Source organism: Herpailurus yagouaroundi, unplaced genomic scaffold (genome assembly GCF_014898765.1).
Source record: "Herpailurus yagouaroundi ecotype Mexico unplaced genomic scaffold, PumYag 221, whole genome shotgun sequence".
Classification (NCBI taxonomy): Eukaryota; Metazoa; Chordata; class Mammalia; order Carnivora; family Felidae; genus Herpailurus; species Herpailurus yagouaroundi.
In genome coordinates this window covers 17,508,657-17,529,732 of record NW_024412452.1, presented here as the reverse complement: position 1 = coordinate 17,529,732, position 21,076 = coordinate 17,508,657, and the positions used below count along the sequence as shown (strand labels likewise).

General features: G+C 42.6%; 1 protein-coding gene and 1 long non-coding RNA gene across 2 annotated transcripts in view; one reads left to right on the top strand and one right to left on the bottom strand.

Moving 5' to 3' along the window:
• SPRED2 (sprouty related EVH1 domain containing 2) overlaps nt 1-5,866 on the bottom strand; it is a 53,641-nt gene extending 47,775 nt beyond the window's left edge. Inside the window, exon 1 of the mRNA XM_040458248.1 lies at nt 5,610-5,866. Within this exon, the coding sequence (XP_040314182.1) occupies nt 5,610-5,626 (17 nt within the window). The 5' untranslated portion in view covers nt 5,627-5,866. The remainder of the gene's footprint in view (nt 1-5,609) is intronic.
• Nucleotides 1-21,076, top strand: part of LOC121019096 (uncharacterized) — a 28,331-nt gene that overhangs the window by 3,595 nt on the left and 3,660 nt on the right. The window lies entirely within an intron of this gene.

Here is a 21,076-nt window from a genome sequence, read left to right as displayed (position 1 = left end):
TTTCTCAAAAGGTAATTAATTTCACACCTATGTTCACTGCAGCATTATTCACAACAGCCAAGAGGCAGAAATAACCTAAATGTCCATCAAGGGATGAATGGATAAAAAAATGTAGTATATACACATGAATTATTTTTCAGATTAAAAAAAAGAAATCTTGCCATTTGCTACAACACGGTTGAACCATGAGGGCATTATACTAAGGGAAATCAAGCCAGTCACAAAAATATAAATACTGTCTGATTCCACTTTCTAAAGTAGTCAAACTCATAGAAACAGAAAGTAGAATGGGGACTGTTGAGGTCTAGGATAAGGGAGGAATGGGGAGTCGTTTAATGGGTGTAGTTTCAGTTTTGCAGGATAAGAAAGTTCTGGAGATTGGCTGCGCAACAAAGTGCATAATTAACACAAATGTACCGTATACTAAAAATGGCTAAGATGGTCAGTTTTATTTATTTGGCCTTTAAAAACATTATTTATTTATTTATTTATTTGGCCATTTTAAAAAAAAAAAGACAACTAATTTGAGAAACAAAAAGGGGACACTCGAAATAAGTATACTCAGGAAGGACCCCAAATGCAGGAATTTGGGGCTTTGGCTGAGGAACATTTCTGTAGTCCTTAAGAAGTAAGGACATTAACACTTAAAAATAAAAACAAAACAGGGGTGCCTGGCTGGCTCAGTTGAAGTGGAGCATGCGACTCTTGCTCTCGGGGTTGTAAATTCGAGCCCCCCATTGGGTGTAGAGATTACTTAAAAATCTTTAAAACAAAGCAAACAACCCACAAAATCCTCCCCTAATTATCAAGACAGCATATGTCCATTGTGCAAACTATATACATCGCTAAAGACCTTCTCAAGGTAACTATAAAAGGAAAATCTTATGCCTCAAATATAAATGTAAATGTGGCCTATGCTTTTTTCTTGTGTATACAAGACAAATCACATATATGAAAAACACAAACCTTTCCTTTGTAATTGGTTTCACTGATAAAAATGGCTTTTCTTACAAAATCGCATCAAAGAACAGGAGAAAGTTAAATGTAATAGACTTTCCCCTAATTGTTAGCTCTAACAAACTCCCCTCATCCTTGCCCAATGAGATTTGAATAGAATGCGTATCATGTTTACAACAGAAGTGACAGAATCCCCCCAAAATATTTTATATGGTGAGTCCCTTTTCCTCTGTTCAAAACCTTAACCTCTGTTTCAAAGATTACTAAAACACACACACACACACACACAATCACAAAGGTTCTCTAATGGTTCCATTTCTTCAACATGGGGGTTAGTGATGTTTTTTAATATTTCTCAAAACAGAAAAAAGGGGCTGTTTTATTTTTCTTTGGAACAAGTTCCTGCCAGATTTTGCACATTGCAGCTCTTTGGCGATGTGATGAGAACACACGCCCACCCACAGCCACGAATTCTGCTCTTCACCCTTCCCAAGCAGCCCTTATGACACATGCTGTCTGCTCTCCATTTCATGGAATTCAAGAGGCCCAGTCAAACAGCAGGCCTCATGGGGCAACGGCAAGGGCAGGCAACCCATCTCTTTCATTGGATGGGTACAAGGAACATGTGTTTAAAAGAAAACCACAAAAAAGCCAAACCCACCTCCAATCTGAAAAATCTTTGCATCTGCATGACTTAATAACACTGAAAGCCGAAAGTCATCTCTTGGGTTGAAATCTGGAAAGAGAAAGCTGGATTGCTTCGACTCCGTGCATGTGAGCTCTAAATGAAGACAATGCAGCTAACTCCCCGTGCTGCTCTCAGAGTGCACAGCAAGGAAGGTAGAGTTGTTGTCACGTAAGCCAAAAGCTCTTTCAGGAAAGGCTGAAGTGCCAGCCTGGTCTCAAGCATCTGCTTTCTCTATGGAGATCATTAATTACAAAGAAATGCGGGTGATTAAGAATCCAGCTGGGAACGGGCATGGCTTCTGTAACTGCCCCACGGTAACCGAAAGACAACCTGGGCACAGATGTCAATGCAAACGAGCTGTCAGCAAACATACTTGGAAGAATGCTCAGGACTAATAAAAGTTGATGCTGATTTGCTAACAGAGTGGTCATTCACTCCATTTATGTGTCCTTTAGAGTGGGGTTTATGTCCCACGAAGGCTGGTCCTTGCGTGTCTCTGGCTTTTCTGAGATACAACAGGAAAGTTGTTATTTCTAGATAATGATACAAGATTTATCTACAAGTGCTAGTAATCCCACCCACTACGTAGGCAGACTGACCATAAACCCCGGATGTGGGGAGGGCAGTTTAACAGAAGATCAGTGGGAAATGGACACCAGGCAATGGACAGGTTCAGTTCTCCCCCCGGGGGCCATAGTTATTGCCACTCATCCATAAATCATCCACTTGTACAGCAAGAAAAGATCACAAAATCACTCAACAGGTCTCTTGAAATACAAGTATTTTTAAATGTTGATAGATAATCTACAGTGATTTTATTTTATTTTATTTTTTAGTATTCTCTATACCCAACATGGGGCTCGAACTCACATCACCTAGATCAAGAGTCCCATGCTGTTCTGAGTGAACCAGCCAGGCGCCCCAACCTATAGTGATTTTAAATAAACCTGTTTTTATTAAATGGTCACTGAATTCATTATAGTTTTGAGTCATTAAATATAATTTTAATAGATGCTAAACAGGGAGGGGTCTCCAACTCTCAAAGACAGGGAAAAACAGTCCTTGATGTTTTCTAATCTGTTCTAATACAATATCCTGAACGCTCTAAGCTTTGAGGATTCAAATGGGCTCCCTGACTGCCATTCCTCTCAAGGAAGAAAGCAAAAAGTAAGTAAATAAATAAGTCATTTGTCTGAGGTTGTCACTCTATTTGGCTCAAAAAGAAGGCCACCAAAACTATCAAGTGAATTTATTAGGGCAGCTCTTTCTCGATACCCATCCAAGAAGAGTTAGATTTTGAAAGACCAAAAGGGAATAGCTGAAAGTTGCTTCTACATGGAGCAATTAATGGCTCCAGATTATAGACTCCAGTAGATGTATCAATAAAAGAAAGCCCAAGAGGAATCTATTGCCAGTAATGATGAATCCCCACCGAAGAGGGAATGAAATCAAGGACAGGGCTGGGCCCAGATCACAGGCATTTTTTTCATTTAACACCACCCAGCACATAGCTCTGAACATAGGCAGCATCTCACTCAATACCTACTGATCACTTCCAAGTTGAATGACAGGAGATCCTTGGTACTGGCCATGGCTCTGGATTCCTTTTCTTTTTAAAAAAAAAAAAAAATTTTTTTTTACGTTTTTTTATTTATTTTTTGAGACAGGGAGAGACAGAGCATGAACAGAGGAGGGTCAGAGAGAGGGAGACACAGAATGTGAAACAGGCTCCGGGCTCTGAGCTGTCAGCACAGAGCCCGAAGCGGGGCTCGAACTCACGGACCGTGAGATCATGACCTGAGCCGAAGTCGGCCGCTTAACCGACTGAGCCACCCTGGATTCCTTTTCCCTCAAAAGGCAAAGAAGGAATCGAAAGACGGCTCATGGTGCCTAGCAGCACAGAGGCCTCTGGGAGCAGCGGCCACATCCGTAGGGGGGATTGTCATTGCTGAATCAGTCATCAAGATGCCCTGAACAAAAGTCATGCTGCCCTAAAATTATTTGGAAAGGACCTGGGTTAGTCTCAACTACACAAATCACAGGGAAAGCAAGACATTTTCACTGAAAATGCCATACATCAAGAACTTTAGATGAAATGTTTTTATGTGCCTGCCTGGAACCATTTTCTGTAGCACTTAAGGGGAAAAAATGGTATAATGGAACCTAAGATTTCAGTGAAATCAGAGCAAATAACCTATGCTGCCTTTAATTCATATTTTGAAATCACAGTATTCTTCTGATGACTTTTGACAAAGTGAAACTTGAACTGATGGCACCCGGCAAAGCAGCAAAAGGGGACATCATCTACTAGAAGATCACAAAATTCAGGTTTTAGTTCAGGCTAACATTTTCAAAGTAGTTTTTCTCCTAAAATTAAAAAAAAAAAAAAAAAAAAAAACAGTTAATGAGAAGGAATAAAAAGAAGGTTTACTTTGAAACTGAAGTATTTTTTTAGTACCACCAAATGCTATTATTAAATATGCGCTATATATGCATGTATACACATACACATATAAAAATAAGCACTACAGATGTGGGCAGGAAAATTCTTAGCAAAACCCCCACATATTTCAAATACTGTTCCTCTTCATTATTGTCCTCTACCATAATTAGCATGTTACAGCATAACAGGTGGCTTTCATTTATAGAATGCAAAATTAATGAAATTTGGAGATGGTCCTGTCTCCAAAAACAAACTGGCCACCCTAAAAAAAAAAAAGTGCACCTCTTAATCTACAGAACAGAAACAAACAAACTCCCTTCAGGCTGGCTTTCCATGTTATCTGCATTTCTGAATGTATTTAAATAGGCCAAATTAATACATTTACGGACAGTTTAGAATACATGTACCTCAAGGAACAGAAGTCATTATTATGGGCTTTACAAGAAAGGGGAAGAGAGACAAAGACTGCCTACTTTTCCAGCTCGGTAAGCCTTGATCTGTTTAATGCTCTCTCTGAGTGATAACAGAAATTATCCCATAGACAAGGCTGCTCCACAAATACTAAACCTTAGGCAAATTTGTGCACAGTTAAGTCCCGACCTAGCCATTCTGGACAGACCCACCAGAAAAGCAGAAATAGCACTACTATAAACTAACTATATCATCTGTCCCTAACAAGTAGGACACAAAAAGTATTTTTTAAAAATATGAGGAGACACTGAATGGACTGTCAACACACAGAGGAATGTTTAATATACTCAAATAAACAAGATCTGTGCCTTAACGAGTCAGGCATGGTTTAAATTTAGTGAGTGAAGAAAGAGAGAAGGTCAGACAGGCAACACAGCTTCCCAATTATGCAGAACAATCCTTCAGATCATGTGAAAGCTATAATTAAATGTTGTTACCAAACCCCCACTACCCTTTCTCCCACCTAGTAAAGTTAATGCATGAATTCAGTATGAGCAAATTATGATTTGCAAAAATTAGACATATTCCCTCTGTAGGGGGAATAAAGCTTTCTTGCATTAAGTCATGTATCTTGGGGGTAAGAAAAAGCATAGTACTGAAAATAAATCCAACATAATAGACACAACAGTTACTATTAGACCACATCCTTTAGCTCACCTTTGCTTTTTCTTTCCTTTTTAAAATTTATTTATTAAAGTTGTAAACCACCCACCCAAAAGGCGTATCACCTCTGCAAGCCGTTTCCTGGGCAGCATCTTTTAAACTCAGGGCTGAGTTTCTCTGAATATCTAAGGAGAAATTTGTTTTCAGAGAGGGAGATGAGTGGACAAGAGCTCTGTGTCCATCCAAAGACCAGTGGTAACGTCTCTGTCTTTGCATGTGAATACACACACACACACACACACACACACACACACACACACACACACACACCCTTCAGTTCCTTCCAATTAGAATAATTTTCCCCCTTAAAAAATGTCAAATTATCGGAAAGGTTAGGCAGAAAAGAACAAGGAGAAAATAAAGTTCATGTAAACAGTAAGCACATACCTGCCGGGTGATGCCATTTCCTCTACATTGTAGAGCCCAAGTGCTGGATATTAGCATTATTGCTACTATAAAGCTTCCGATAAAAATGGATTGTCTCTTGCGGACCTGAGAACCAGCTGGCTGCCTGAAAAGTGGTTTCCCCCATATATGATTCAGTCTCCTTGACAAATATACTGCATCGTACTGGATGAGTCATCCGAGGGTTAGTCCGCATTTTATAGGCCTGTTGTGTCATTACTCACATTCAACATCCTGCTTCTCAAAAGTGGAAGCTGGAAGCCTGACAGCTGACAGATGCTTTTTCCAATTAAAATACTGTTTAAAAAAATTCCTGTAAGTTATGATTATCAATCATTGATGATACTGTGAAATGCCCAGGAAGCAAATGGCACAGCTCAATACCTGCGATTACAGACGTAGAACCACAAGTGCAAATTGCTTACCCGCCCCATCTCCAATCCAAATAATTTTGTTCACAGCTAAGAGCAAGGATCCCCTTCTTTAAAGACATCCATAAATTAGTATTGGCATGGACTCTGTTGATTCTCACGTTGCAAGGTGACTTGGTCGCAGGAGCTCTATAAAAACTAGATGTCAAAATTTTGGTCCTGGTTAATTTTGCCAAGTGGGAGAATGGCATTGGATTTATGAAATGTCTACTTCTTAGAGAAAACATCGTAGGGATGAAATGATGTGATATCTGGGATTTGTTATGAGTATTTTAGCCAAAAAGGGGAGGGCAATGAAATGTGATAAAATCTTGATCATTGCTGCATCTGTAGTAAGTAATATAGGGACTGACTTTATTATTCTCTGTTCTTTTGAATATCTAAAAACTTTCGTCATAAAACGTTTTAACAACTAAAGAAAAATTTTTTTCTCTCCCTATGGTCTAATGTGTATCCAGACAAGGCACTTTTCCAGTTAGGTGTGAACATACTATATGTGTGAATGGTGCCCATTCACACAGTGCAACCAGTGACCATGGGCGTGGGAGCTTCCAGGTTGAAGGTAGGACACGTGAGTCCAAAGGCCACTGTGAGGGCTGCATCCACCTGCTGAACAAATGCCTGGTGCTCTCTCCTCCCAAGACTATCTGGTGGTGTTCCTTATGCTTCCTTTGGGGACACAAGCTCCAGCCTCATTCGTGAGCTCGGTGTTGACATTGAGGTGACTACTTCGAGCCTCCTTATATGGTTTTGGAAATACTCCATGAGAGGTTACATTACATCACATCCACAGTCCCCTTACACCAACACATCTCTTTGTAAGGTAGCAGTGTTCGCTTGACTCACTTTATGTGCAAACTGGGCTATACTTAAACCATCTGAAGGAGGAAGACAGCTTTGATTTCATGGCTGGAAAAAAAAAACAGATATGGAAGCGCCAATGTATGTTAAATAAAAGCACTACTGAAACTAGATGTCATTTAAGAAATCGTCCTTGTTGATATGTTCTGAAAGAGTGACAAGTCGCCACGGGACACTTAAAATATAGAGGTCCTATGAAACCCTAGGACCTCTTGACTCCTCCCTTTAGTTCTGAAACTAAAGGACAGGAGAGTGTCTGGTCCAGGCTTCCATCTCAGCTAACGGCCAAGGCCAGTCCTCAACACTGCCCAAGTGGACTAAAAACACGCAGCAAATGGTTGTGATGGTCCCCATACACATCAAGTGACAACCTCACAAATCTGAACTGTGTGTGGGTCTGAACTGAAGCCTAAGGAATATCAAAATGTTCCCTTGCAACTTAATGAAAACCTTTCACACACCGGCAAAGCGTGATTTGCCTTCATGCAACAGGTAGAAATGGGGGGAATTAATAAGCTTCTAGCCTAATTTGAGTTTCTGTAAGTATTTTCAAGAAATGAATGTATAGTTCATTAAAGAACTTGTAACTGAAATTTAACTAAAAACACAAAAGTAATGGCAATAATAATGTGTACATGTACACACACACACACACACAGAATGAGAAAATACCAATTACGGTAAAATGTTAACAAATGGGGAATTGGATTAGGAGAGTCCCTCATACTACTCTTACAACTCTTCTGTGAGGATGAAATACTTCAAAATAAAGTTAAACACACACACAAAAAGAAAGAGAATATATGACCCCTGTTTAAAAAAAATCTTGGACTGTAAAGGAAATTTACCAAAATGTAATAAACATTAGGTAATGCCTCTGGGTTAAGATTTCTCAAAGGGTGTTCCTTGTAAACAATTTTATAAGAGGATCCAAAAATAAAACAAAACAACCAAACAAACATTTTGAGAACACTACATACTATATCCTCGAGAATACTGTTTGTTTAGTCTTGCATTTCATAACTTATTTGACCACAGGAACCCCTTCCCCCATTACCATCCCTTTAACCTGAAGAAAGCACTTTGGGAACCACTGCTGTAGGTGATGCGATATGGGATACGGGATTCCCTCCCACCTCCCAAACTTTTTACTCTAAGCTTTCTTCAGAACACACCTTACTTACTATAACAACAAAAGGCATCCCAACTTGGTTTCTGCCATCTTTTTTTTTTTTTTTTAAGGTTAATTATTTTGAGAGAAGGAGAGAGAGAGAGTGAGTGCACAGTGTGAGCCAGAGAGGGGCAAAGAGAGAGGAAGAGAGAAAATCCCAAGCAGATTCTGCACTGTCAGAGGGGGGGCTGATGCAGGGCTCCAACTCAGGAACCCAGGAAGTGAGATTATGACCCGACCTGAAACTAAGAGTACGACTAAGCCACCCAGGTGCCCTGCTTTCTGCCATCTTTAATGAACATTTCTATTTGGTCAACTTGCACATAAATGACCATCACCAGTCTGAAACAACTTGCAGGATGCGATATCCAGTCTCCCCTGACCACATTAGCTCGGCATACCTCCGCTGGTAACCGAGGAGCCTGCCCCCATGTGTACAGCGGGCTGACAGCTCATGTCAGTGTTGGCGTTAAGAGGCAAATGGCCCCAGGTGAGGCTGTCCCAAGGGGCAGTAGCTTGCTCCAGGCCCAGCTCCATCTCTACATTTTCAGAGCACTAGATCTTGGAACCTCAAAACCAGTGTGGATGCCACTGGCGTGAGATCCCCAGGCCTACTCATCTCCCACAACCCTTGGGTATTACAAAGCAAAACTAGCCAGGAAGCATAGCAGAACTTGCCTTCCAATTCATTATAACTTGTTAATGGACTCCTTTAAAATTTTTGCCATGTATTAATTTATACAAGAGTTTTTAGCAATAATCTGTTTGCATGTTTTGGGCTTTTAGGGGAAGATGGGGAGAGGCCAAAGTCCAAATACTGGCAAATGGCAAGATCTTAAGGCAAATATGGATATCATGATGTTATCTAAGGCTGTCCTGTGCAGTGGTAAAAGAGCATGAAACTGGAGTCAAGCTAACTTAGTTCAAACTCCAGCCTGGCCCTTACTTATGTTATTTACCTTCTCTAAGCCTCTGCACTTCTTTGTTGGTAAAATGGGTAGAATATTATTAATGACTTCACAGAATTGTTCTGAATGGGATAAATGTGATCACTCACAACAAGTACTTAGCATAAGTCCTGGCCACATACAGAGTACTCATTAATTTATGCAAACAACAATGAAGAGGAGGTTTGTAAGTTTTATAATTTAGACTGGCAAGAGTGGGCAAATTATGACCAGCCACCACACTGGTCTGTTTACGTATTGTCTATGGCTGCTTTACAGCCACAAAGGCACAGCTCAACAGTTTTGACAGAAACCTCATGGTCCCCAAGGCCAAAAATATTTACTAACTAGACCTTCAAAGAAATTTGCCAACCTTGGTGATCAACAGTTGAGTGGATAAAGAAATCACTGGGTTTTTCCCTATAGAAGTTTTGGTCACTGGTCCTTTATTGTTTAGTATGTCTCAACTTAGAAACCAGACACACAAGCGTATTTAGGGTGATTTGGTCCACATGAGCTGAGCTCATCCTCTCTCCTTGCAGTGGAAAACACATACCACAGTGTTCTGTCTCGTGTTTGGAGGGGAAATCTGGAGGGCCTGAGGCTGCCTGTTGGGTCTTTTCCACCTCCGCTCCTTCCCGAATGGCCCACTCAGAGGATGACCTCCCTCTTTCAGAGTCCAGCTGATGTGTGCGAGCCCACAGCCATGCCTCCCCTCCCCCAAGTCACATCTGTACATTATGTCAAAACCACATGTGTCCCCAGAGCTTGAAGCAAGAGGTGAAAGATGATCTGAAAGAGGCATTCAGGAAAGTGAGCAAACAGAAATGAAGGATGCTTTCAAGAGGGCTGGACAGCCACGGGCAGGATTAATACAACTCAAGGGGCCTTCAGAAATGAGGGCTGCCATAACATCATCATCGCCGACAAGAACCCAGTAAAGAGACTGAGGGCCAACCCAGAAAAATGAAGAACACGCCTTACTCAGATGCAGGTCCCAAGACACGTCCCTGCACCCAAGAATGCCGCCTATGTTCTTTGGCAAGAGAACTTGTTTATTTGGGGAAAATGAGCCCATTGCATTAATGGATAAGGCAGGTGAGGGGAGTCCTGGGGACTGGTCTCCGGGAGAGGAAATTTGAACAAAAGAAACCATTCTAGCTACATTCAGTTAGCTTTCTTATAAAAAAATTCTTAGCCAGCTGTTCAGACAGAGATGAAATCTGAGGTATATCCAGATACACAGGCTCTCTGGTGGCCACTTGTTGTTGCCTTACTGGCAAATATCAACTTGTTTACAAAGTCAATCCAATAGAAAATTGCATATGTTAAATACCAAAGTGAATTTGGCATTCACAGCTGGGGCTGTTCAAGAAAGGAAAGGGGTAATGGGTAAGGGTCATTAAGGAATCTACTCCTGAAATCATTGTTGCACTATATGCTAACTTGGATGTAAATTTAAAAATATATAAATTAAAGAAAAAGGGAGGGGGGAGTCAGATAATTTTTTTTAACTTTTTTTTTTTAACGTTTATTCATTCTTGACAGAGCATGAGTGGGGGAGGGGCAAAGAGGGAGACACAGAATCAGAAGCAGGCTCCAGGCTCTAAGCACTCAGCACAGAGCCTGACACAGGGCTCGAACCATGAACTGTGAGATCACGACCTGAGTCGAAGTCGAACACTTAACGGACTGGGCCACCTAGGCGCCCCAGATAATTTCTACTGTTACCTGAGAGCAGGATTTCAGAGATGTATGCACAGTGACAAATCTTACTTGACACCAAGCCAGTTTTCAGCCATGTTCCTTAAAATGTAACTGGCTGGGGGCGCCTGGGTGGCGCAGTCGGTTAAGCGTCCGACTTCAGCCAGGTCACAATCTCACGGTCCGTGAGTTCGAGCCCCGCGTCAGGCTCTGGGCTGATGGCTCGGAGCCTGGAGCCTGTTTCCGATTCTGTGTCTCCCTCTCTCTCTGCCCCTCCCCCGTTCATGCTCTGTCTCTCTCTGTCCCAAAAATAAATAAAAAACGTTGAAAAAAAAAAAATTAAAAAAAAAATGTAACTGGCTGGCACAGGGGTAAAATAAGGCTCTTTCCAAAGCTCACGGTTACTGTGGGGATATTCAGCTTGGTTAGAGCCAGAAGACCTGCACTGATAACATGCACATGGGCTATTATGCTAAGCAAATTTTTTTTTTTTTTAAGATAAGAGACTCTATGAAGTGAGGACCTTTCAGTGCTAGGCTTGTGTACCTGGCAAGATTTCTTTAAAGAAAAGTGAATGGAACTCACATTCACCCAGTGCCCACTTGGTGTGGGGTATTCCATATGGTTATATCAACACACCCACAAATTTTGTGCCTGGCCTGTGTGGAGGAAAAACAGGGGAACTGAACTACTAGGCCAATTTACTCTAGAGAGTCTGAATTTCTCCAGCATAAGATGTTACACAAACAGGGCAAACTGATAAAAGTGGAAGAAGGAATCCAAACTGGATCAGAAACATGGGAAAGTTACTCTGGGAAATTAGGGAAGGAGCCAAGGGCTTGATGAGCAAGGATTCCAGGGCCTTCAGAAATGAGGGCTGCCATAACATCATCATTGCCCACAAGAACCCAGTAAAGAGACTGAGGGCCAACCCAAAAAAATGAAGAACTCGTCTTCCTTGTTAGCCCTTCAGGCTTGGAGAGCAAACAGGGCAAGAAGGCCTGGCGTCAGACACATGGGCTGCAGAGAGAAACCAAACCTAGATCTGGGGTGGAATTTTAAGCTCAAGGGTGGGAGGGGGCAGAGAGAAAACAGGGAGTGTCCAATGGGTGACCAGTTAGTGTATTTAACGTGTGCCACGCTGAAGGGTAAGGTCTATGTTTGAAATCTGCTTAAGGGTTGGATAGCTTCATTCCTCGAGTGATCCTCGCACCATGAGGATCACTGCACAGACTGAGTGTGCCGAACCCAAATCTGCCACCAGCCTGGCCCAGTCCACTATGTTGTTTCCCTAACTTCAGGCCACAATTAGGTCGGAAGCTGCTGAAAGGCTGTGTAATCTAGGAGCGGTCTTAAATCTACCGCTTACCGTGATGTTGGCTACAAAAAACTTATCCAAGACAGCAGTAGCGTCCTCGCTAAGCAAACCTTCCATGTGGAAGCCACCTCTGTCAGATGGCTATACAGCTGTTAAGTTGTAGAAATGGAAGTCTCTTCTGAGAACACTCAACGATCCTCTGTAATTGTTCACCTACGTAAATAGCACACATAACTGGAGGTAGAAACCCTGCAAATTCACTCTGTTGGGAGGCAATAGTTTGGGCCTGGCTTCACCACTAGTTCTGTGCCTTTGGGCACAGCTGCTTTTCTTGCTGCCTCAATTTCCCTCGCCTGGAAAATGTAGGGCTTAAACTGGCCCAGGCCTCGAACCTCCAGAATTCTACAAGGCATAGACTGGTAACACCTACATGAGAAAACCTACAAATACAAGTAAGTGGACAGGGAACAGAGAGGAGTGGAAAGAAAGCTGGCAGTGCTGGCAGATCAACACCAACGGACTGGGGGTAAAGCTACGTTCTGACCCTGGATCTAAGAGGCCAGCCTAAACTAACACACCAGTTTAAAAGGATGCGGATCTCACCCCAAAGCTAGAACTGTCTTCTCTTTACAAACAACATTGGTCAACAATGGCAGCTAATGTCAACATTGGCTATGGCTTTATCATATGCAAGCAATGAGCCTTGCAATTTCACAGGGCTTTTATCCTAAACAGAGACCAGGGATAGGAAATGGAGTCTCTTCTCTGTCTTCATGGCAAGCAATGCCACAATTACAGCATTTTGTTGTGACTTGCACGTCCCCTTTGCTTTTGGACCTGAGACTCTCAAAAAAAGATAGTCTTCTTTTTCACTTTTGTAGCTCAGTGGCTGACAAATGGTAAACCCTTGGTAGACCCGAGTCTCTTTCACTTCATTCAACAAACACAGATTAACCTTTATTGGCTTAAATAGGGGGTGGAGATGAAAATTATACAGAGGGAGGAAATAACAGGAAGGTGGTAGCAAACTTTTGTAATGTGTATTATTCTTCATGATAAAACGTACTAAGTTCACTGTAGAATAGTGAGAAAATGCAAAGGAAAACATTCACCTGAAATGACACATAAGTGGTAGAATTTAAGAGCATTTCAGGTATCCACAGTTACGTGATGCATATTTGCTAGTTTAATGTATTCTTTCTCACTGTCTGAACCCCATTGAAAAATAATTGGAAAATATTTCCCTATTTTTCTATTTGTTCATTTCTGATAAAAACAAAAGGTATATAAGGCTTAACAAGATTTTTTTAGTTCTTTAATTCAACACTGCAGGGGGGCAAATAAATAATTTCACATCTTATGGACAGGTTTCACATCTTATGGACATTAGATATTAACTAAATAACTAGAACAGCAGCCTAGAATCCTAAAATTAACTGTAGGAGATAGCTAATTCTAGACTAATCACAGTTGACATATGAGGAAACTATTTCTTGTTCAATTTTAGTTGTAGGAGCCAGAACGGGGCTCACAACTTTTGACTCTGAGTCTACATTACTGACCTAGCTAAAACCAAAATCATCCCTCAATTCTGTCACACTGTTAACTTTTGGTTTCTGAAAGGCTAATCAGAGATGATTCCAGAGCAAGAGAAGTAGATGACAGTGTCCAGAGTACTTACCTACTCTAGAATTCCCAGGTTGCCCGGTTAAATAAATCATCAAAAGGGAAGCCAAAGCTACTGATTACTCTGAAAATTGTTTCTGACTTTGCCATACACAGTTTAGTTATATCAGAAATTTAAAAAGTGGACCAATGAATCAGAGTTAGGGCTCGCTAGTCAACAGAGAACAAGCTACCAAATAAGGCTTACAGATCACTGACTTCAGCACCACTTTCCTCCCCATGGTTCACCTGAATTCTACATAGGGAAGGCACAGCTGGTGAGCATCCACCTTGTTTCAAGGATCTTCCCCTCTCAGGAATCCCCAAGGGTGGTCATAATAAAACCTGCTGAGAGAGGAGAGGAAAGGGGAGAATCCGCAGTATCTCACCAAGTGCTCTCTGTGGTAGTTAAGAAGTGCCTTACAGAGGAATCTCATATACACATAGTTAACTTTCCAAATTCAGCAAGAGAACAGAAGCCAGAGTGAGTACATTTAAAGAGAGATGAGGCTCTTCCTCGCCAAGAACATGTACCCTGGAGTTGGTCAAGATTTGGGGACCATGTGCTTCTCTTGGTCTGTTGCTACCCTTGATAGGACCCTGGCATTTAAAGATTAAGTACACATTCATCTTTCAACATGGACTGAGAATGCTAGCCAGCTACCTCATTTAGTGCTCCATCACAGAAACAGTGATCCTTCCCAAGACTGGAGGAAGAGGTGAAGGCTGTGTGCTGGCCTCCTATAGAACTGTCAAGGGTAATTATGACCACATGCAATTTTCATCGTGTGTACAACTGTACTCAAAAGAGGAAGAGGCATGTAGGTGAGGTAACAAGTCCTTGATCAAACCTCAACCCGATTAGTACTCATCTCTAGAACAGTATTCACTGTAGTACTCTTTTAAGGAAGAAAAGGGGCCAAACAGGGCTTATCCACTCTCTACACTGAGTTGCCAGTTACAAGTACAGCTTTCAAGTTTTATTAAGTAAGTATCGGATGGCTAAAACAGAACAGTGAGGAGAATGGACAATGAATGCGGGCCCCACCTAGTTTATAGATGCAAAATCAAAGCGTAAGCCCCAAATGTACAAACTGGAATAAAACATAAAAGGTACATTTGTGGCAGAGCCAAGAATAGGTCCTGAGTGTCCTTGAATTTCATCTTTCAAAACACTTTTTTTTTTAATTTTTTTTTTAATTTTTTTTTCAACGTTTATTTATTTTTGGGACAGAGAGAGACAGAGCATGAACGGGGGAGGGGCAGAGAGAGAGGGAGACACAGAATCGGAAACAGGCTCCAGGCTCTGAGCCATCAGCCCAGAGCCTGACGCGGGGCTCGAACCCGCGGACCGCGAGATCGTGACCTGGCTGAAGTCGGACGCTTAACCGACTGCGCCACCCAGGTGCCCCTCAAAACACTTTTAAACAAAGTTCACTCCTAAATGTTCTTTGCTTCAAGTCTCCCCAAAGATCCTCTCCACCCCTCTTTCTCCCCTCAAGAGGGAGAAAATTGTTCCATGGATTTCATTTGTTTGTTTCCTGTGAGCCCTGGAGGAACTGTTCCTAATACTAAGAATGTGCCAAATGTGAAGAGCAAGTCTTAACATTAGAACATTCCTAGCTACCAGGGTGGGACCAGTTCAGCTCAAAAGGATTTTGCTTCCACTCAGTAGAAGCTGAAAATAAATACAAACACACAGACAATATGGCGCATGGGATGCCAAGGGAGAAGCAAAAGACTGCATAGACAGACGAGAAATGGGAAGGGAAGCCATCTTAATCTCCCCACCCCTGCCTGCAGCTTCTCCCATGACACCTCCTCTTCCTAAGAGGGCAACTTACTGTGCTGGCAGACATAGGCAGCCCAACTTCCCTGTCTTCTCTGGATAATCTTTAGATGTCGGCTCAGTTTATATTTCAGGATGAGGAAGGGGGAAAGCTCATGGGCTTCAAAAGAAGCAAATATTTATAATGTTACTGAACAAGGTATCATGGGAAAAATATGGCACCCATTCCATGGGCTGGTCATAGCCTCATTGATCCATTTCAGAACACAACAGTTTCTGAGGTCTTTAAGTACAGATAAGGAGGGATCAGAAGCTTGCAGAAGATTAGCTGGAGGATAACAGGCCATCAATTTATCTGCATGATATAGGTACAGATGTATTTATTCTTATATTTAGTTAATTGTCCTGCATAGGTTACACATTCATGATTCATAAATCAAAATATAAAAAGGTATACTCCCATCACCTCCCATCTGCCCTGTTCCCTTTCCCACCCAACAAGCCAATAGTAACCACCTTTTAAAAGATTTTTGTGTATCCTTACAGGGTTTATGCAAATATATTATTCCCATGTTCTGGACCTTGCGTCTTATCTCTTGGGGATCTTTCCATATGGGAACCCAGAACAGATTCATCCCCTTTTTGCATCAGTACAACATTTCATTATACAGGCATACCGTGATTTACTTAACAAGTCCCTTATTAAAGAACATTTAGGTTTTTCTGAACCTTTTGCTATTGAAAACAGTCCTGTGAGGAACAACTTTGCAGATCAGGGTTGCCTTTATATATTAGGATGCTTGTCCACTGCTCTTTAACTAACCTGGTCATGATATAGAGAAAGAAGGAATAAAAACCTTGCAACTGCAAATCCACCTGAAATGAAGACAAAGCCCTTCTAAAGCAAAAGAATATGGTTAGGGAAAGAGAAGATGAGATTCTGATTTGACACGATGCATATGGAGTAGGCACACAAAGACATATTTGTGGAAGGAACCGGAGTTCAATTATTTAGGTTGCCCATTCTCCACCCTGATCTTTCTCCTGCTCACTCCCCCACAAAGACTTGCCACCCATTCATCCCAGGGGCCATCCAGTCATCTGCCCCTTTTTAAGAAATTCTGACAGCATTCTACCTAGCAGAGGAGAGACAATGTGCCAAAGTGGTGACCGGTAAGGTGTTGGTCTTTCTGTCCTCGGAGGGCAGAAAATAACCCTCTCCTCCCCTGGTCATCATCTGGACCTGAACCCAGACATCTAGCTGGAGGCAAAGGCTCACAGAGCCATCTACACCTTAGGGAAGGAGGGCTTAGCTACTGCCTGGTCCCTGGGTCAGAGCACAAGTCCCGGGTGGATCCCCAGAGATAACCAGTGAGGCAGGACCCCTCAGCAGAGCCCAGAGAGGAGCCCAAGAGGCAGTTCCAGCCCTTCCCAGCCACCGCCTTTAGCAAAGGAGCAGGAAATTCGAAACTCTCCACCGAGCTGACTCATACTCTCTTTCCACAAGCAGCCTAAGGTTCTATTCTAAGTTCACTGAAGGAAATATGCCTTCAGGCAGAAGCAGAGCAGCACAGAAGTGATTGGAACCAGCGCCTCAGTGAGCACTCAGTGAGTGACCTCTGTGACAGGTCAAGGTCTCACCAGAAGGGCTAAGGAAGGTAAAGAGCCAAGAGAGACCATCGTGTAAACATCCGATGCGCTGAATGCCATTTATACTTTTACCAGACCTGCATATGCATCATTACCTGTGTGCGTACACAGCGATGGTTTAATTACCCCAGGGTTAAAGTCAAACTACCAAAAATGAATTATACTTGTTTGGACCCTAATTGGAACAAACCAAATGTATAAATGCATTTTTGTGACAAACTGGGAGAAAACTGAACATGGCTTTTATTTTTTTTTAATTTTTTTTTCAACGTTTTTATTATTTATTTTTGGGACAGAGAGAGACAGAGCATGAACGGGGGAGGGGCAGAGAGAGAGGGAGACACAGAATCGGAAACAGGCTCCAGGCTCTGAGCCATCAGCCCAGAGCCTGACGCGGGGCTCGAACTCACAGACCGCGAGATCGTGACCTGGCTGAAGTCAGACGCTTAACCGACTGCGCCACCCAGGCGCCCCTGAACATGGCTTTTAAAGACCTGTCGTTAATTTTCTTAGGTGTGATAATGGTATTTTTTTAAATACCATTAAAAAATGGTTGTTTGTTTAAAGTCCTTATCTCTTAGAGACACACACTCAAGTATTTATGGATGAAACGATGTTGGGATTTACTTTAAAATACTCCAGCCCACCCCAGAATGTGTGTGTGGTGATGCAAAGGAAACATGAATGACCGCTGGGTGATGCGTGCATGGGGATCCCTAATACTATTCTCTTTACCTTCGTGAATGTGTAAAACGTTTCATAAGAAAACAGGTTGTTATGAGAGCTATTCGCCACGGGGACCTCACTACTGACCAGAACGGGCAGTTCAACCCCTAGAGGTGACACCTTGGCCCTAGATGATTTGCAGAGGATAGAGTGAATGACTTCACCAACGCAAGTAAACTCAGGGAAGTAACTGTACCAGGAGATTGTTCATTCCATCACCCGAGGCACTGCTTCCCAAACTTGGCTGCGTACTGGAATCACCTGGGAGTTTTGCCGGTTTTTTTTTTTTTTAAACATTGGTGCCTAATTTAATTGGCTGGGGCACAGTATGGATTTCCAAATTTTTCAGAGTTTTCCAGGTAATTCTAACGTACAGCAAAAATTGAGAATCAGAGCTCCTGGAACCGAAAAGGATGGTTCGAGCAAAGTCAGGATTAAGTGTGAGAGGCTAGTGGTGGCAGCACGCTCTCTGCTGGAGCCTGCCTGTGGCCCTGCTGGCCTAATTCTCCGTCTCACCAGGGCCCCCGAGTCAGGGATCCAGGCCAAGCTTCCTTGAATTATCAGCGCGATCAAGGATGACGCTAGAATCACAGTAAAAACTAGGGGCTGGACAAAAATGAGAAAAACCTGAAGGTAGGACTCCTTTAAATCCAAATAAGAAATGACCTGTTATCAATATCAACAATGCAGTTCACATTGAGCATTCCATTAAGTGCCTGAGCATGAAGTGCCAGTGTGCATCCTGCCGAGGCTGCCTATGTCAGTGACAGGAAAGCTTTTTTTTTAAGAGGCCGAAAGGGTCTTAGCTACTGAGCGTTGGAGCCTCAACAGCTGACCTTATTCAAAGAAGGGAGGAACTGGAAATTCTCTTAGGAATACAGGCCTCACCTCACGAAAGATTGGGGACATTTTCCTGCAGCAGGTAGCATATTCTGATACACAACTGTGGGCCACTGAGTGGCAATGGGGTTCATTCTAATGTCATTCTTTTTTTTTTTTAATGTTTATTTATTTTTGAGAGAGAGAGAGAGAGAGAGAGAGAGAGACCGAGCATGAGCAGGGGAGAGGCACAGAGAGAGGAGACACAGAATCTGAAGCAGGCTCCAGGCTCTGAGCTGTCAGCACAGAGCCCAATGAGGGGCTCGAACTCACAAACTGTGAGATCATGACCTGAGCCGAAGTCTGACGTTTAACCGACTGAGCCACCCAGGCGCCCCCATTCTAGTGTCGTTCTGAGGGCCTTGGAAGAGGTGGAGGGTTTGCACCTGTTGAGGCTCTTCATATACGTGACTCTTATGACCCTTTTCCACAACAGCCCTAAAATGGAGTTCCAATTTTACAAATGAAAGAAATGAGGCCTAGGCAATTCTAGTTATGACACCATAGTCATGACACCCAGCAATAGAGAGCAACACTGGAGCTCTACCAGGCAAATTCCAAAGCCCTACGCTCTTTCCACAGCCAAGATAAACTCTGGGATATAATGAACACGGCAACTTTCATTTCCACCTGTTGGAAATAATCCAAAGGTTGCTTGGGGGCCCAGCCCTTCTAGATGAACCTATTAGTCATCATGAACCTGAAGATACAAAACCCTTGAACTTTCATCCATCATTTTCCATGGGGACACGCATTTTCCTCCACTCCCAGTGAACCTCGGCTCAGTGGTGCTTTCTAGCCACTCAGTAGTCCATGCAATATAGAAGAAGAGGGCTTCCCCCATATCCAGCTTTAAAGTCCTGGCCAAGGACACCAACCTGAGGGCCTTCCCTTAACACACGCTCACACTTTCAGATCTGAATTCTGTGTATCACAAAGGGCGAACAGACCTGGAATGCAAGTCAACATCCAAAGCCAGGTTTTGGCCTCTACTCCTTTGATGCAGGGAACCTTCTGCCCCTGGCCCCGTTACCGGCTACACAAGCCCCAAATGCCAACTTCGCTGCGGGTGTTGCTTAACACAGTAGGTATGAAGTTGAATTTGTACTCCAAAAATATAAGCTTATAGGTCTGAGTCAACACTGCCCCACTCACCCTCAAGCCCCTGCCTTTAAAGCTTTTGCTCTGGAGCCTCTACTAGTGTTCCAAAGATGCTGGCCCAACTCTGGAACTGAAGCTGCCTGAAACCCTTCTTCTGGGGCTGCCTTCAAGCTAGTCTTATAATAAATGAGCCAACCATTAAAATTGAAAACAAAACAGAAGAAACCCAATCCTTACTTTTTAGTTAGACACCAGTTTTTAACTTAGAGCAGATCTACCACCAAAGCTTATTCAACTTATTCACCAAACTTAGCTCTAATGAACTTCAGGCCATTTCCAAACTTAAAATCTACTTTCACAATTTAAATACTTAATAGAATCATCTTCCCCCCCACCCCCTGCCTCTCCATCTGAGAGTTCCAAAAAAGGAAAGGCTTCTCAAAATGTTTCAAGCAAATGGTTGGGAGATCAAGATAGGCAGACTGCTTCCTGAGGTGAGGTCATAGCTTTGAAAGATACAATACTCAAGTACAAAGGTACATATTCAGGTACCAAGGTATATATATTCTGATATGTTTGCCTTAGAACAAAAAACTCAGGCCACATGATCATATTTTCTGGTACATGTTGTATGGGTCTCTAACCCATCCTACAGCATTAAATGGCATTAATGAACATGGTAATGAAATGCTAGCTGACATTTAACTGATGTGCCAAGAAACTATACCTTTGTGCGTCCTCTTGAATGTGCACAGCAGTTATACGAGACAGGTACTGAGTTTTCTAGTTAGGGACACTGCCACCCGGAGAACGAAGAACCCAACCCATGAAGCTATCAACAGGTAGAACAAACAGCCTGACTCCAGAGCACATAGCTCTTAGCCCCTTTGCTTATTTCCAAATGTCACCAAGTCAGCCAGCCAGCCATGGAGTTGCCCTTTCTGCACCAATACAAAGCCGCAAGTCACCCTGGAGAGGCCAAAGGAACATCTTTTGGACAGCCCTGGACCCTCCACTGGATGCAAAAGCCATGTTGGCAGAAGGTTCTGTAGCATATAGCATTTTATATTTTTTAAAAAATTTTTTTCAACGTTTTTATTTATTTTTGGGACAGAGAGAGACAGAGCATGAACGGGGGAGGGGCAGAGAGAGAGGGAGACACAGAATCGGAAACAGGCTCCAGGCTCCGAGCCATCAGCCCAGAGCC